This window comes from Corvus brachyrhynchos, unplaced genomic scaffold (genome assembly GCF_000691975.1).
Source record: "Corvus brachyrhynchos isolate BGI_N302 unplaced genomic scaffold, ASM69197v1 scaffold317, whole genome shotgun sequence".
Lineage (NCBI taxonomy): Eukaryota > Metazoa > Chordata > Aves > Passeriformes > Corvidae > Corvus > Corvus brachyrhynchos.
The window spans coordinates 175437-192473 of record NW_008239295.1 but is presented as its reverse complement, the minus strand read 5'-3'; the positions used below and the strand labels follow the sequence as shown (position 1 = coordinate 192473).

The 17037-nt window shown below is 45.0% G+C and overlaps 1 protein-coding gene across 36 annotated transcripts; it reads left to right on the top strand.

Moving 5' to 3' along the window:
* On the top strand, positions 1-13610 carry LOC108448259. 36 transcript variants are annotated; one of them, XR_001864067.1, is made up of 8 exons: positions 213-3902; positions 5736-5822; positions 7089-7196; positions 8071-8151; positions 8347-8459; positions 8689-8833; positions 11519-11599; positions 12821-13610. XR_001864067.1 is itself a non-coding variant. In XM_017740592.1 (8 exons), exons 2-7 carry the CDS (start codon positions 3849-3851, stop codon positions 11560-11562), a joined length of 621 nt encoding a protein of 206 aa, XP_017596081.1. In that variant the 5' UTR covers positions 213-1373; positions 3825-3848; the 3' UTR covers positions 11563-11599; positions 12821-13610. The 36 variants fall into 36 exon arrangements, 5 of the variants coding, with proteins under 5 accessions (XP_017596081.1, XP_017596084.1, XP_017596083.1 ...); XR_001864068.1 differs by having other exon boundaries at positions 11424-11599; XM_017740592.1 differs by lacking the exons at positions 8347-8459; positions 8689-8833 and adding an exon at positions 10821-10934 and having other exon boundaries at positions 213-1373; positions 3825-3902; positions 8033-8151; positions 11424-11599.
* The last annotated feature ends 3427 nt before the right edge of the window (positions 13611-17037 follow it).

Here is a 17037-nt window from a genome sequence, read left to right as displayed (position 1 = left end):
TTCAGCCTGGAGAAATCTGAGGTCAGAGCTCACAGCAGTTCTGCAGCTTCCTTAGGAGGGAAGGAGGAGGGGCAGGCACTGCTCTCTGCTCTGTGTGACCAGGGACAGGACCCGAGGGAACGGCTGGAGCTGTGTCAGGGGAGGGTTAGGTCGGATTTTAGGAAATTTTCTTCTCCCAGAGGGTGGTCGGGCACTGAACAGGCTCCCCTGGGCAGTGGTCACAGCCCCAAGGCTGCCAGAGCTCCAGGAGTGTTTGGACACCGCTCTCGGGCACAGGGTGGGATTGTTGCGGTGTGCTGTGCAAGGGCCAGGACTGGATGATCCTTGTGGGTCCCTTTCACCAGTGATTTTGTAATAACTGTGTTCCTCTCAGGTTTGGACATAGCACTTGTTTGCTTTGCTTCTGGAGTGCACCTGACCCACCAGCCCAGGTGTCTGAACCAGTTTAAGAATCAGAGGTGCTTTTTATTCTTTAAGCTTCCTTCATTACCCTAGTCTCTTGTTTTCCCACTCCTTAACTTGACCTCTGTGTTTCCTCCCAACAGGCAGCCAGGGGTTTAAGGAAAAGTATTGGGTTGTCCCAGGCTTTACAGGATTACAGGCAAGATTACATTCAAGATCATCAATTAAATGTAAATCAATGAAACACCTGAATGCATAAGAAATTGATCAGGACATGGGTAGAAAAACTCTGGGGGCTGCATTAAAAAGCTGACTCCACAGCTACAGTTCCTGGGCATTCCGTCTCTCGTAGGTACACAGGTGCTTAAAGGGATACAGGATTTGTGTGAGGGTGCACTTTGCCATGGTGTATATATAGATCTTTGCTCACTAAAATTGCGAAGTGTGCAAAGAATTATTTTAGGCAGGTGGCTAAGGAAGGCATTACCTATTTTATATATTCTGTCTCCTCAAATTGATATCCAGAGTTGTCTCTTTGCTAAGTCTTTTTTTTTTTTTTTCCCGAATCATTTCCTGAGGCTTGCAGGTGTGTATCCTCCAGGATGTGCTCTGAAGATTTCAGCAAATAAGAAAGAGGGAGCTTGGCTCAACCACCAGAGAAACCCTGCAGCCCACACCCAGGCAATCCGGAACCCTCCCTTCCCTGCGAGACCCAGGAGAGGAAAACTCCCCTTGGATGTGGCACACGGAGAGCTCTCCCCAGCCAGCTACAGAATCATCCTCATGCTTGCTGCTGCTGCCTTCTGATTCAGTTACTCCTTTAATTTGTTTGTGTGGGTGCCTTTTTTCAGCAGAGTGGATCAGCTCCTGCAGCTGAGATTCCCATTCCACATCACTGCATTTACAGTCAGCAGCGAGGAAAGGGATGCCTCAAATTCCCGGAAGCGGACTCTGGATCATGTCTCTCTTAGGTTGGTGTCAGACCTCTGGGACATGACATAAATAGCCAATGCTTCTTCCCACTGCATTTTCTAAGTTCCTAGCAGCTGGCAGCAAGCTGGACTTGGTCATCCTGACTGGAAAACTGCTGCTCTTCTCTCCAGAAAAGGGCAACTCATTGTCTGAGGTGGGATTAACCTCTCCCCCTGTCCCTGGCACCACCAGCAGCTGCAGAGGCAGTTTTCTGTCTGGTTTTTTGAATCATGTCTTGAGATACCTTGCGTTCTCTGCCCGCTGCACAGAGAGTTTGAGTGCCTAAACACATCTGGAACCCTGCACAGGGGGAGCAGGAGAGGTCCTGTCCCATGCTGTGAGTATCCCAGGTGGGTTGGACTGCACTGTCTCTTAGCCCACCAAAGTCTGGCCTGCAGCAGCTGAGTGCCTGGTATGCCCCTTTCCCTTCAAGGACATACCTCCTTGGGGTGTAGATATATATATATATCCCTGGATTTATGTCCCCTCCCTGCAAAGAGGCCCAGCAGCACCAAGAGCAGGGCCCTGTACCCTGAAGTGCTCCTGCTTCCTGCAGTGCCTTGTGCTATCGTCATGCTGAGGGGCAGCTGGGACATTAACCTCCCACTCCTCCCACTCCAACATCCTCCTCATAAACATCCCGTCCCGCTCAAGTCCTGTGCTGTCACATCCTCTTGCTCTGCAGCAGACACTATTCTGGGTTTAGTTCTATATGCAGAGCACACAGCTGGGCATGCCAAAATCTAGGCAGGCAGCAGGACAGAACCTGGCAGTAACTTGGTTCAGCTGCTGACTTATCACAAATCCTGCAGAGGAGGAGAGTTGTTTAAGGATCTTCTTAAAATTAAAATCATCTGCTTGAACTCTCCTTGGAAAGCCAGTTTGCTTCCCTAGGCATGTTCAGCAGCTGAACCTTAATCCAAGCAGATGCAAACCTGTGTATATGGCATGAAAAACCTTGGTAATAATGGAAGGGAGCAGAGGAGAGAGCTTGGAAGCTGCAGCACAGTAAGTTTACACAAGCAGCAAGTAAAACACCCATCCCCGGTGAGTCAGTCCTGGCCGTTTCCTTCATTTCCTCCAAGGCTCGCTGTGAACATCCAGTGGTAACAGCCCTTCTGAAATCCACTCGTCTCCTTTCCTGCCCCTTGTTTACAGCTTTTCCTCAGCAGGGAGCAGTGTCCCAGCCTCCAGCACTGCATTTTCACTGCAGCAGGCTAAGAGGAGTGCAGACCCTCCCCTGGCCTCAGTTCACCTTTGGTACCGCAGTGCTCTTGTTGCTTTTGTGGGTGCCAGCACCTTGAGATACAGCAGGTGCTGAGGTAAGAGAGGAAAAAGTGTCACAGTTGCACAATATTTTTTAAGAAAAATTTTTTTTAAAATCTTGAATGCAGCTGTATGATTGACAGAGGTTCTATACTCCTACAGCCACGCCTTTGGATTCGGTCCAGTAGGGCAGAAGGGATGCAGTGGGATATTACGTTGTTTTAAGTGTGCAAATTATCCCTCGGAGATAGGGCTTGGAGCTTCCCTGCTTCAGATTAAGGTGCATCTCATGCTCTGATTTCCCCACATGACAGCAGCTAGGGAGGAGGAGTATTTTTAGCTTTTGTTTCTTGGTTTGTTTACAGGAAGTTCTTCATTTGTGGAAGCGAGCTTGGGTCTGTCTTAGTCTGAGAATGTGCTTCAGTGCCAGTTGTGGATGCAGTTATAAGGGTGAACTGCTGCTGTTGTATGGCAGAGCCATCATTTATCCCAGGTGTTCAAGAAACTATGGGCTTCACACAGACAAATACTGATTTCTGGGATCTTTCCTGAAATTTCTTCAAGGAGATGTCCAGGTGGCTGTGGCAGGAAAGTTTAGGAAAATACGGAACTGAAAAATTCCTTCAAGTGGTATGGCTAGAAATGCTTTTCTGCATTATAAATCCACACTGCTGACATAACCTGGGCTAATAACAGTAGCTCTGGGACAAAACTCATATTGTCAAAGAGCATGAACATCGCAAGAGAAGCACAGACCAAAACAGGCTTCCCCCATTTCCTTCTCAAGTGCCTTCTCCTGGGAATCCCAAATAACCTGCAGCCAGCAAGTGACCTAGACACAATGCTGTGTTTGCTCTTAAGGAGTAAAACCAGGAGCAAAATAATCCAGTTAAATGATGTATCTTTATAATCCTTATTCAACCTCATCCACTTTTTTTTTTTTTCATAAAAAAAGCAGTAAGAACTCTTTGTACAAATGGATACCTGCATATGAGCCATGGAGGGATAGTTTTTTGTCATGATGAATTATGTACCAGTTCCAGTGAAGGTCTACACTGGATGGATTAAGTGTGAATTGCCCATTTAGTGTGTTGTACAGATTTTTTCCAAAGTAACTGCAGTGCCTGGCCTGATGTGCAAGTCAGGCCATTGTCCTACACAGCTAAATTCCCCCTTTTTTACAGGGTCTGCCAGGAAAATTCAAACAAATGGACAAGGCTACAGACTGTCTTGAGACAAAGACTGCTGTTAGAGGCACGAGGGTAAGGGAAGGTCTGGAGAGTCCCTGCCTGTCAGCCATGAAAGGTGGTAAAATAATATTTTTATTTACCCACATCCTGTAGCCTGACATTGCCTAACAGTTCACTTGATTATAAACTCCTGCCTGTTCTAGGGATGAGGTGGTTCTGAACTTTTGGATGTGGGCCTGGGGGAAGCTGGTGGGCTTTCCCAGCTCAGTTTACAGCTGCAATCCAGACTGGTGTCAAGGAAAATGACTGCTCATGCCACAGCTTCAGAAAGGTGTGGGCTTCACACATGTCAGTGGTGGTTTCCTTGACCTTCCCTGATTTTGATGGAATTTGAGGGTAGGAATGGCCAGTCTCAAACAGCAAAAGCAGGCAAGACTGCCTCGGATGTTACTTTAGTTTCACTGAGGGTGTAAATAATGTCAGCTGAGCAAAAGGCAAGACAAACTACTGTTCATGACATTAGCTACAAACCAAAGAACGAAGAAGAAAAAAATCTCGACAATGTATCTCCTGCTCAAGATTTCACATGAATATCTGCAGCAAAACATGACTCAAAGCTTCACATCTATTTGCTTATATACTGTTTTTCAAAAGACAGAAGGAAATAGCTTAAAAGTTAGTTCAATTCCATTAAAATCCTTCTATTTGGGATTAATAAAATACAGATTTCTTGCATAAGCAAGAAGCTCCTTTGAATAAATATTGGGGAAAAAAGGAGCTATACTAAAGGGGTTATATTCTCTGAAGCAGTTAACTAACCTTTAAGGATACATACTGTGGTTAAAGCAACCTGTTTCCTGCTCACCAGTAGCATTTGGCAACTCAGTGATGGAATTTTCAGTGGAATAGTAGTAAGCTCTTACATTTTTAGGAGGATTTCCCTCAGCCAAACTTGCAAAAATTACATTTGATATACCTAATGCAGTATAACATCACATTCTTTTCTTCCTGTTGAATACATGTTTTTTTAAGCCCTATTCCCACCTGATTAATATATAGAGATTTATGTGGAAGTGTCCATGCAGGTAAAAAACACGAGCTTGAATTAAAAGGGTTTTTTTTCCAAAATATATAGTGCAGGAAAAGGATGGTTTATGACCAAGAACATTAAGGAGGGTATTTTTCGGTACTTTACACTGAATGTCAGCAGTGTCTTTTACTGAATAAAATTATTGCAGTAATTTCTGGCCTGGAGTTCACACACGTCAGGAGGTCCATGGGCTACCTGAGGAAGATCCACAAGAGATACCCAGGAAATACAAGGCAATATCTGTGAACAAGGATCCAGAAATAAAAGCAGGTTGAAAACCCTCAGTGTTTCATACTATTAAGATGCCTCCAAAAGGACAGAAAGAAATTATGGAGAGAAAAAATGTCTACTGGGGGAATGAGTAGTCAGATAAAAGAGGAAGATAGGAAAGTTTTTAGTGGGTTTTGCCTCTTCTCCATCATCCAAAATTTTAATTTTTGGTAATCCAGGATCACAACATTGATATATCCAAAAATACCACACACAAATTTTGGAAAATATTAATGAGAACTGGTTATGCAAACGTTTCCAAACAGCTGTTCTTTTACAGCAGTCCATATAGGCAATTCCAAGCTCAGGTACAATTTTAAGGAAGTCTTTGGGCTTATCCTTTTTCCATTCTGAGATGCTCCATGCAAAAGATACCCCAAGTTGTTTGTTCCTGGCAGGTGCCTCTCCCAGACTGAAATCCCCAGTTGCAGCTGGGAGGCAGCTCTTGGTTTCCTGTGGCGTTTTCCATTTCCGAGTTGTGTAATTCTAAACTCTGCAAAAAGCTGGATTTTCCCCCAAATCCTTCTGTGATCCTTCTCTTGCAGCTAAATCCTTTTGCAAATCTGAAGCAGAGCCCTCATGCTGCAGGAAATTGTTTCCCAGGCCACGCCACCTTTCACATCCACGTGCAGGTAATTGCTGGATTGGAGTCTCAGCCTTGCCCTTTACCTGCACCTCACACACTGATGTTTCCCCTCCTTCCTTAGGTGTGAGAAAAAGCCTAAAGGGAGAGGATCCAGGATAATGAGCATTTTCTCCTTTTCCCCTTTGAGAAGTCCAGGAGAAAGTTACTGGGACTCTTAAAATACTTCCACTCCATTTGGAAATACTAAAGCAAGAGCTTCATCAGAGTCTTCCTCTGTACTTTCCTCATATATATGGGTGTTGGTGGCAATACCTTACGTTGGGGTGGGGGGGTGACACTAAAGGCTTCTGTAGAAATGATTCTGAACAAACCAATCAGTTCACTACCAGAACATCTAGAACATTTCATTCTGCCTTTCTGTTTCCTTCAGATTCAGGTAGGCCACTTAACCTGTGGTCATTTCTTCAGGCTTTCTGCTCCAGCTGTGAGCTCTAGAAATAAATTACTGTAAGGGAAAGGTGGAATATGGACAAAGTCACACCACTGCAGGTACTCTTATTCTAGTTCAGAGCTAGAAATAGTTGGGACCGCTACAAAACTGAGCATGGAGAGCAGAAATGAAAGCAGCATGCTGCCTTCAAGGGGCTTGCCAAATATTCCTCTGGTTCCAGCTGAAAGGGAGGATGTGGCTGTTCAAGAGCTGCACGTGTGCAGGTTTTTCCTCATGCAGGCAGCTGCAGCACCTGAGTGTGTGCAGCCAGGTGGGAGGATGACACTCAGCAGCTTTTCCCCATGCTCAGAACAGCTGCCTCTGCCCCAACCCCATCCTGCCCATCCCTCCACACTCGGAAACCACTGTGCCAGGAAGTTGCTTCTTCCTAGCTGAGATCCTCATATGATAATGTCCATATAAGTGTTGTTGCTTGTGGTGTAGGTCAGTAGTAATGACTCAGACCAGCCCTTCACTTTCCTTCCTCTTGCTGGCTAGACACAAAATCCAGCCCACAAATTAATCTGTCCCATTCACCAATAAAGAGGATCCCCTGTTCGTTAAAAAATTGCACACAGAAGTCCTTAGTTTGTATTTAGGTCCTCTTGAATAGCTGTGAAATCAAGCACTTAAAAGTTCAGAAGTCACAAATTCTCCCTGCATTCCAGATACAGTGTTTGGGATTTTGTTTTGGTCCTCTTGGTGGATGGAATTACACATAGTAGTGTAGCTTTTTACCAGATAAACACATTAATTTTTCATCATCTTAGTTTTTGCAGAGGAGGATAAACAAAGCTGAAATGTGCTGCCCTCTCTGTTCAGTGTCTTTGCATGAGTCCTGAAGGTGGAGATCTACAAGCCTGGATATCTGATAGTGTAGTGCCCCCTCATGGGAAGCTGTTCCTGACTCTGATTCCTGGCTGCATCCAGGTGAGAGAACATGAGCCCAAACACCATTCTGTTTGCTGTACCTGCTCCTCTGTGTTGGTTGTTGTCACACCAGCAGGTTGAAAGAGCAACTTCCCTTTTCCTCCCTCAGGTAGTTTTTGTTAGCACTGGATTACTGTTCAGGCTTTCTGTAAGTGTTCAAGAAACATCCTCCATTTTATTGTAGTTTCAGCTTTTTAAAAAATAAAATCTCTGTGATTTTAGCCACCCATGGTGGCTTTCCTGGAAGCCCTAAACTTACGTTGTTTACAGGACATGAGTCCTGTAATAGATAACCAATCTCATAATAGAAAAATGAGCACCATATTCCTGAATCACCTCCATAATGTTGGCCTGTTGTATACTGAGAGAGGACTCCCTGCGCCCCTCACTCCCTCAGTTCTGGAAAAAGCAACCTTTCCCATAGGATGGACTGTAAAGATGGATGTGAGCTTGCAGAGAAATACAGTCATGCACCCAGGGTGGGGAAGTATTGTTTTTTTGGAGCTCTGATGCTGTTGCTGGAAGGGCAGACTGAAGCATGATTGTTTCCTATGAGCAAAGGCACATTTTTCATGAATTGAGCTTTTGTCCTTAACACACAAAAAGGGCCTTTTTGTGATTCACAATGTGTGATATTTTTAGTTTTCTTTGCATTTAGTTAAGAACGGCACAAAAATAATCCTGGAAATAAAACATAAAAGCAGAATGACCCTATAAAAAGAGTGGGGTTTCTGCCTCAGAAAAAACCTTGCTGCATTACTGTAGAGGCTCAGGGTGTAAAGTGGCTGTGGTAGGGGCCACATCCTTGTCCTGTGGTCAACATGAATTAGTCACAGACTCTTCTCTCTCTTCTGACATTTTTACACCTCCTGAGACACGAGTTGCAGTCCCCAAGGAATCAGAGAATAAAGAAACAAAGACCAGAAGGCTGTTTAGGAGTTGCCGTGTCAGAACTGTAAGTAGATGTTTGATGTTCCATTCCTGGGACCTCCCCCTCCCTTGTTAGTGATTCTCAGAAAACCCACATGGCTTCCCAAGGCCCATCACCTTAGTAGGGTGCTCACATCCAACCCCCTGCTACCCCTGTGCCCTGGAGCATTGTCAGATTGTTCTCTGTAATTTTGGGGGTTGTGCCTCATATTCCCTGCAGGACTCAGCAGTGGCTTGGACATCTTTGCCTGTATCCCACCTCTGGTGCTGGAATGCCTTCCTGGCAGGACTCACAGTGAGCACATTCCATTCAGGAGCTGATCCCCTGCTGAGGTGCTTTCACTGATACTGAGTAAGGAAGGGGTGAATCCTGGCTCCAGCTCTTCTCACAAGGACCAAACAGATCAGGCTTTTCTTTGGTGTCAACCAGCTGATCCTGAGTCTAGTCAGAACTCCCACCAAAACCCTTTCCACATATATGCCCTATGGGAATATGCCTAGATTGTTTCAGCTTAGATACCCATTCAACAACTCAAAAAACCCCTAACTCTATGTCCTTTAGGTACTCCATTACAATAAGATGTCCTGGTGGCTTTAATTACTCCTGGTGGACTGGAAAGGTTGGAATGCTTCTCTGTCTTGGGAGCATTCTCTGCAGTGGATCCCAAAAGAACCGTACGGCCCGGGGGTTTTTTCCAGTGCCTGAGGTATCTTATCATCAGATGGTGGAGAGATGACTCTACAATCTTGCTATGAGACTGGCCCAGCCCACAAGCATTTCAACTGGAATAAAAGTGCCCCAAAGAATATAAAGTGGCAGCTGCTTCTCTACATGGGAGCAGGAGATAACGGAGGAGAAAGGTTGGTTGCAGGAAGGAGGTGCCATGTGACAGAAATAGCACTAAAGGCCTTGCCAGCATTTACCTGCTCAACAACTGCAAGGCAGTTTCTTTGAAAGGAAGGATCAAAGTTTTCTATCCAAATAAAATTTTGAATTTAAATGCCTGCATTGAAATCAGGTTTTGTAAATCTATAGTAGCTTTGTTATCCAAATGTGAAACTTTTTATTCATCACCCATATGTTTAATGATCCATGTGACATACATGGATGGTTTTTAGTTTATATTTGAGAAGAGTAGATGGATTTTTGCTTTCCAAAGGCTGAGGGATAGCTTGGCAGTCCATCCTCTACTGAGAGCACAGTGATGTCTGGTTAACTTCTGGTGCAGGGGGTTTCACAACCTCCCAGATAATCTTCTCCAGCTCTGGCTTACGCAGAGAAAGTTTTTGCAACATCTAGTCTTTTTCTTTTCCCCTGTCTTCTTTTCTTTCCTGGATATTAAGTTGGTTAGATCTTATCTCTTATCCAGCAGTGTAATCGCTGCTGCTCTTAATAGCAACCTCTCATGTACTGCAACTGCACTATCGTGTCCTGCCCTATTTCCAGCCTTCTCCTCTAGACTCAATAAACCCAGTTCCCTGGTTTCTTCCCAGAGGTTATTTTGCAAACCTCTTATCGCTGCAGATGTGCTCCCACACCCAGCCTGGACCAGCCTGGCTGTTTGCTGTTCCCTGTCCCGTGCCAGTGATGGCTTCTTGCTTCTCCCCGGCCATGTGCTGCTACACCCCCTTCCCTGTTCCCGGTGGCTTCCCGCGGTGGGGTTGGCCGGGATTCCTGCATGGGCGTGGGGGGCCCTGCCGGGCCAGGTGCTGGGAGCAGGTGCCAGGCCCCCAGGCCCTGCCGAGCGCAGGAACCGGCATGTGCAGCTCACTCCTCCTGCATCCCAGCCCTGCCAGGAAACCAGAGTCCCCGTGGGACTCCAGGGCTTTATCCTCAATTCCCAGGTTCAGGAAACTCACCAGCTCTCTCCTCGGGGGGCTCCCAGATCACAGAATCAAAGAATGGTTTGGGTTGGAAGGGACCTTAAAGCTCATCTCATTCCATCCCCCTGCCCTGGCCAGGGACACCTTCCACCAGACCAGGTTGCTCAGAGCCCCATCCAACCTGGCCTTGGACACTTCCAGGGATGGGGGAGCCACAGTTTCTGTGCCAGGGCCTCACCACCCTCACAATAAAGAATTTCTTCCTGATACCTAATCTAAATCTACCCTCTGTCAGTTTGAAGCCACTCCCCCTCATCCTGGCCCTCCAGGCCCTTGTAAATTGTCTCCATATTTCTTGTAAGACCCCTCCGCATTTTGAAAGGCCACATAAGGTCTCCCCGGAGCCTTCTCCAGGCTGAACAACCCCAACTCTCTAGGCCTGTCCTCATAGGAGAAGTTAATTAATTTCTGATTGATTTCTGGTAATCTGCTTTGGGGATTGTCTTAGGGGGAAGAGGTTCCCATCTTCTAAGGAGTGTGAGCAGTTCAGGAACTCCTAAGGAGGAAGGGCTGCCAAAGAACAGGTGTAAGTCCTCTCCTTCATTTTAGGAGCACCAGCTTCCAGGATCAGTTGGAGTCATGTAACCTTGTATCAGCTGCTTCAGTGAAAATCATGGGCATGTGCAGTGTTACAAACCAAATCCTTCCAGTCTAAAGAGCCCAAACAGTTATCTAGAGACTTCATTATTACCAATATTCTGATGAATACTTTATTATAAAATTGGCACATTCTGCTGCCATTTATTTCACTCTCTTCCCAATACCCCTCCCCCCCAAATAATCCTTATATCATTCCCATGTTTCCAACAGACTCAGTGACCCCAAACCAAGTCTTTTATCATCCTGTCTGGACAAGATACTGCATAAAATGCCTAAGAGCATGGACAAGGCAGTCTCCCTGCTGATCCTGCCATGGGGATGCCAGTAAGAGCTCTCTGCTGCACGTGGCCACTGATCCCTGGCTGTAGGAGCATTGATCCCTGGATATAGGAACCTGCTCATCTGATTCCTCTACGTGCTTTTATTCGATTGAAGTGAGACAGTTGGTTCCTAATGGGGGCTGACAGTGGGATAAAAAAGCTGTATTTCCTTCAGAAACTAGAAGAAAAAACCTCCCTAAGCCTATCAAAAGTACACCATGAAAATAATCTCCAAATCTGAAAATATGTATTAATAAAATCAAAGAGAGCTTCTGAACTGTCTTTGATTTTGAAACTTCTGGGGAGAAATGGACACTGTTAGGTGGTGATTCATCTGACCAGTTTTAGGTGTCTACCTTAGGAATAGGTGAACCATGCCCTAGAAATGCTGCTTCAATATTTGAAAAAGGGGCTTTTCTTAGTTTGTTTGATGACCTGTTCTCAGTCTGTTATTATTTACAATGCTTTAAAATTATTTTAAATTTCAATACAGAGTTAATCTTTGCTCAGAACGAGGATGGGCTGATAATACATCTCTGAGAACTGTGGTTTCAAAAAATCAGCAGTTTCACTCCTGTGATTTTGCAGTTTGTCTTCTGGAAGGGATGTGTGGAATAGAAACAGTGAAGTAGTAAGACCAAAGAAGACAGAAGCCCAGAGGGGAAAAAGGTAAGCAAGTCAGAATCTGAAACAACACAGGAAACACAGATGATGTGGTTTCTCTAAAAAGCTTGTTTGCTCAGTTAGAGTGAAAGAGTATTTGTGTATGCATAGCTGTAGTTTTACTAACTGTATATAAAAAAGGCAGATTAATTTATTGCACACACTATCCAATATCATTATATTAGCTATTATATAATGCCAGGATATACTGTTATAGATTTTATATGTGTGTGTGTGTACTGTGGTGGACTCCAAATTTATGTGCAGAGCAGCTTGACAGAAAAGGGCATGTGTAGGAAAGTGGTGGAATAAATAATTTTTTCTTATGTCCAGCGATCCAGCTTTTTAAAGTTGCATCTCTAACCCTTTGTATAGCTAAGAAACAGTTAGGGATGGTCCCCTAACTCCCCTAATGTACAGATTAACTTAGTGGGACATAGACCTGAGCTTTAAGTCGTGGTCCTGTGGTTGTCTCCCACGCCTAGGCCAGGTTTAGAAGTTCTTCATCACACACATTTTATTCTCTCAGTTGTGTTTGCTTTTCCGTCCCACTGAGCCTTTGTCGAGAGCAACTAATGATCTGCATTCAGTGTCCTTTTCCACGGGTAGGCTCTTATGAAAGCTGTATTTAAAAGTAGAAACGTGTTCATAAACTTTACTTATGAAAAAGGTGATAGACTGAGGTATTAAAGTAATTTAGTTGGGCAGAAGACAGAACTTCATTTACAGTAGATGAACACGCTGTTATGCAAGTAAGCAGCATCCAAGCTATTCATGGAATGGCATTTGTCTTCAATAAATATTTTACATAATACATGCAGGTTATTCATGGAATGGCATTCATTTTTCATAGAAGTTTTATGTAATGCTGACCACTTGGGACTCCCAGGAATTAAAGATTTGATAACAACGTGGTCTCTCGTTTTATTTTCTGTGATTTTGATCTCAGAGCTACAAAAGTGGCTTTAATGTGAGGAGGTTTTTTTTCAGTTCCAGACCCCCTGAACACTTCCAGTCAACTGCTGTACATGCAGGCCTACTAATAAACCTTTGCTTTCCTTTGTGACCTCTCACAGATCACTCAGTACTTGTCTTAATGCCCTCCCCAAAAAAGTCAGCGGCTTGTAAATTGGGAATTTGCATTGTGTCTGTGCTGACTTCAGTTTTGGGAGGTATGGGATGCTATTTTAAAGCCTAACATAATTGTGGGGGCTTTCTTTGTTGCAGGTACTGATGACAAATTCCCCTGGAAGCTCAGACATTAATCATTGTGAAAAGTGAGTGTCAGGAGCCTGGTTATGGAGCCATGGGGCCATTTATGGACAGCCTTTCCTGGAGTTGGGTGTGGGGCACAGCAAACTTCAGCCAGGAGGAGCAGAAGATACTTTGCCTACTGAGTCATGGCACTAAATGTGCTTTTTACAATTATTTAAGGTGAAATTCAGTGGAAGAATGAATCAGGTCATTGGTATTTAATCTGAACCAGAGCTGTGAAACTTCAAGTGACTGTGCAGGAGGGAGGTTGCCATGATGATGTGTGTCATCCTGGGAAAACATGTCCTTGTGCTTACCCCTTTCCTTGTGTTTCTTCTTGCTCATGTAGAAAACCTGTAGGTGTAATAACCTGAAAGATTGACAGGCTTTTAAAAATTTCTTAAATGAAACTGCTGCTTGTCATCCCTAGATACAATTCTGCGATTAAAAAAAAAAAAGCCAGTATTTGCACAGCTTTGTAATTTCCTGGGACAACCCCAAAATAAGCCGTGTCTTTGTCCATGTTTTCAGAGTGCTGCTGCAGTCACAATTATCATAAAAAAGGGAAAACACACAAATGAACCATGCAAAGTAAGATGGTTTGTGGTTGGACTTGATGACCTTAAAGGTCCTTTCCAACCTAAAAGATTCTGAGTAGTTTTATTTGACCTCGTTCTAGCCTTCCAGTCCCTGAAGGGAGCCCACAGGAAAGATGGAGAGAGACTCTTGACAAGGGCCTGGAGTGACAGGACAAGGGGCAATGGCTTCACTCTGACAGAGAGGAGGTTTAGATGGGATACTAGGAACAAATTCTCCCCTGTGAGGGTGCTGAGGCCCTGGCACAGGTTGCCCAGAGCAGCTGTGGCTGCCCCATCCCTGGAAGTGTTCCAGGCCAGGTTGGATGGGGCTCTGGACAACGTGGTCGAGTGGAAGGTGTTCCTGTCTACAGTAGGGAGCTTGGAAGCAGATGACCATTAAAGGTTCCTTCCAACCCAAACCATTCTATGATTCTATAAATCTATAAATCCCTTCTGTACTTCTGCCTTTGGATGGAGCAAAGTTTTCATGGAAAATATCCCCACTATTCCCTGCCCACAGTGGCAGTTGGTCAGGCACCCCAGAGAAGGAGCATGTCATATGCCTCAGTAAGTTATTTCAATTGACTAAATAGATTTTTTTTTGCTTCTGAATAAATGTCTACATTTTTAATTATACTTTCCATCTTTAAATTACGTGTCAGAATCACTGTCTTTTGGTAGTGGCCAGTATTTAGCATGTGTCTCAGGAATGGTTTTTGACCACCATAAACACTTTTTGCACACTTCTGGGTAGCTGCTCATGGCTGGTGTCCTGGCAAATTTTGGTCTCTGCATGACTTGACCTTTAAATGTACAGGCTGGCCAAACTACAACAGGTCAGGAAGCTGTGAGGAATCCTGGCTTCTTTCCCTGCCAGCAGACTGGTTCAGGCTCCCTGCATTCAGCTTGCCTTGATTCATGCAGAAAGATGCAGCTAAACCAGACACAGTGCCAGTTCCTTTCTGTGGCACAGACTTGGGAAGTTCCCTAGGCTCTGTTTCTTAAGTAAGAAGTAAGACAGGAGCTGTGTGAGAAGTTTAAATAACTGCTGCCAGGCATTTAGAGCAATCATTCATGACTGTGGTTTCCCATTTGGTACCAGTGATGATTAAACTTAGCTAAGCCTCTCCTTTGCTTCCCTCAAACATTTTCCTCCTGTCACACTGACACAGCTGTTTGTATGTCTGTACAGTGGATTGGATCAGGAAGTGATCCAGCTAAAAATAACCAAGGGTAGAGTGGGAAACTCTTACTTTTCAGCCACTGAAATTTCAATCTGCATCATGCTGCAGCTGCACACAGAGCTGCACTGGCACCACAAGTAGAGCTCAGGAAGAAGTGACCACAAGGACACACAGAAGAGGAGATGACGCTTTTGGAAGAAAAGGAGGTGGAAGCAGAGCTCCAATGGGATGAGCAGAGTAGTACAAACCTGGAAGCTCCACTCCTCAGAGGTACTTAGCAAGAGATGAGCACCGATTCCAGCTGTGTGACGTCCCCTTGGAAAAGATTCCCAAACTGAACCTCCTCTGCAGATATTCCTCGTGTGCAAAAAAGGGGCACATTTCTGCTTAATGCCTTTGTTCTGCTTTCTCTTAACTCCCTGCTGCTCCCCCCAGGTTCCTGTTTGATGGCATGGATGGCATGGTGGCAATACCAACTTAAGGAACCGTGGAGCTCTAAGGATGTTTGTTACCACTTGCCCCAGACTGCAATTTTCCCTGACTTGTGCGAGGCCTGCTGTTTGTGGAGCTGTGTGGAGCACTGGATCAGGGAAGCAATCCAAATTAAAAATAACCCAGCGGGGTGGCTGGGGGTGGCAAGAGCTTTAGCAATCCAGGATAAGCTGCAGTCACAAATCAGCGAGAGCTGTTTGCCATTGCAGGATGTCACGAAAGCCCAGCCTCAGAGATACCTATTTAATACAAGGAATATGAACCTTTCAGCCAGTGAAGGAGCCTTGAGAATGAGGAGGCAGGAATCCTTTGCCTATGTTCATAAGGGACATGAGAGCAAACCTCACTGTGCTCAGGTGGCAGCACAAAACACCTTCACACAGGCTTTGCTTTACCAGTCCTTCACATGATCCTTTTGGAACAAAGGTTAGTGGCAGTGTGTGCTGTTCCACTGATGGATGTTCTTTATTCTGTGGATTAGGGAGAAAGCTACCAGGATTTTTAAAGGCTGGAAGGGTACTGCAGATATGGGGGCTGTGCCATCACCAAGAAAGGGAATAAAAGAGCCTTCTTGACAGACATAGCTTCATGGTACAGAGTGAAGTAATAATTTGTGGATGCATTCCAGAAGAGGATGTATTCCTCTTCTTTGCTCTAGAGAGACAATGCCACTGTGATGCACCAGCACTAACCTACATGATCACCGCAGCAGTGACATCACTTTCACCTTGGAGGAAGCATCTGTAATTAGTCATCCTCTCTTGTATTCCAAGCCCTGTCTGGTTTTCTTCTGGCATCTCTCTTCAGTTCATGGTTCATCCCTCCTGGGCTGAGTATTTTTAAGTACCACTCATTTCCTTTTTCTCTCCCTCCTGCTTCTGACTTGGCACTTCACTGCTTCTCTCCCCAGGAATGCTGCTGCTGGGAGGTGACTGACTTGAGCACTGATGGCAAAGGTGGTGAATCCAGAGACTCAGAGCCTGAGGAGTTTCAGGATCTTCTCAGGTTACATTTCTAGAGAAAGGAATTTACTTTCTCGCCACATGCATTAGTGGCTCTGGTCACAGCGAGGTAGAAGATGCAGGTGAAAACATTGGCAGCTACATACCAAATTAACCAAAGGTCTAAGTGCCTGAAGCTTAGGGCAGGATGTGGCTGCCCTGAGGTAAACCCTGAGTGCTTTCACACCAACCCCTGTCCTCAGGACAGCCCTGACAAGTAACATGAGTGCTGACTGTGCCAGGGAACATGGATTCAAGGGTCCAGACCAAATACCATCATGTTTTGTCATCTTCTTTCACCTCTCTAAGAATATGAGGAGTTGTGTTCGTTGATCTTAATTCTTCCTTCTCTCGACACAGGAAAAATGTTCTCTTTCATCCCCTTGCTCCCTGCATTCCCATTGCTGCTTCCCTTCTCCCAATAATTGTTAAAATTCTTTTTTTTTTCAATAAAGCATCTTGTGGTTCCTGTTTCACTGTACGTTCACATAAAGGCTTGATCATAGGTCCAAGGAATGGGGAAGATGCCTGAAATCCCTCTAATGCATACTATATGTAAACTCTGTTTTTCCTGTTTTGCTTGGTATTTCTGCCTGAAGGCATCAGGAGAAATCCAAAGGTCATCTGTTAAAGAAATCAGGCAAGAAAAGAAAGCAATTGACCAGCAAAGAGGCACCTTAAGCACAACAGCCACGTGCAGAGCTGTGGGAAGAAACTTCCCAGTCCCTGTACTTGAAAAGATCTGCTAAGGCTGGAAAAAGGGAAATGGAAGGACACACACGGGCCTGTCAAAAGCTCTGCCATTTGTAAAGGCAGGGGCACATTCTGTGTGCTTGGAGATGCTCTGGGGTAAGCAAGGCAAGGCTTCCCTTTTGTGAGGGGAAACGCTGACAGAACAGGGCCTGACACAGAGGAGGCTCCTCCGTGGGTCCATG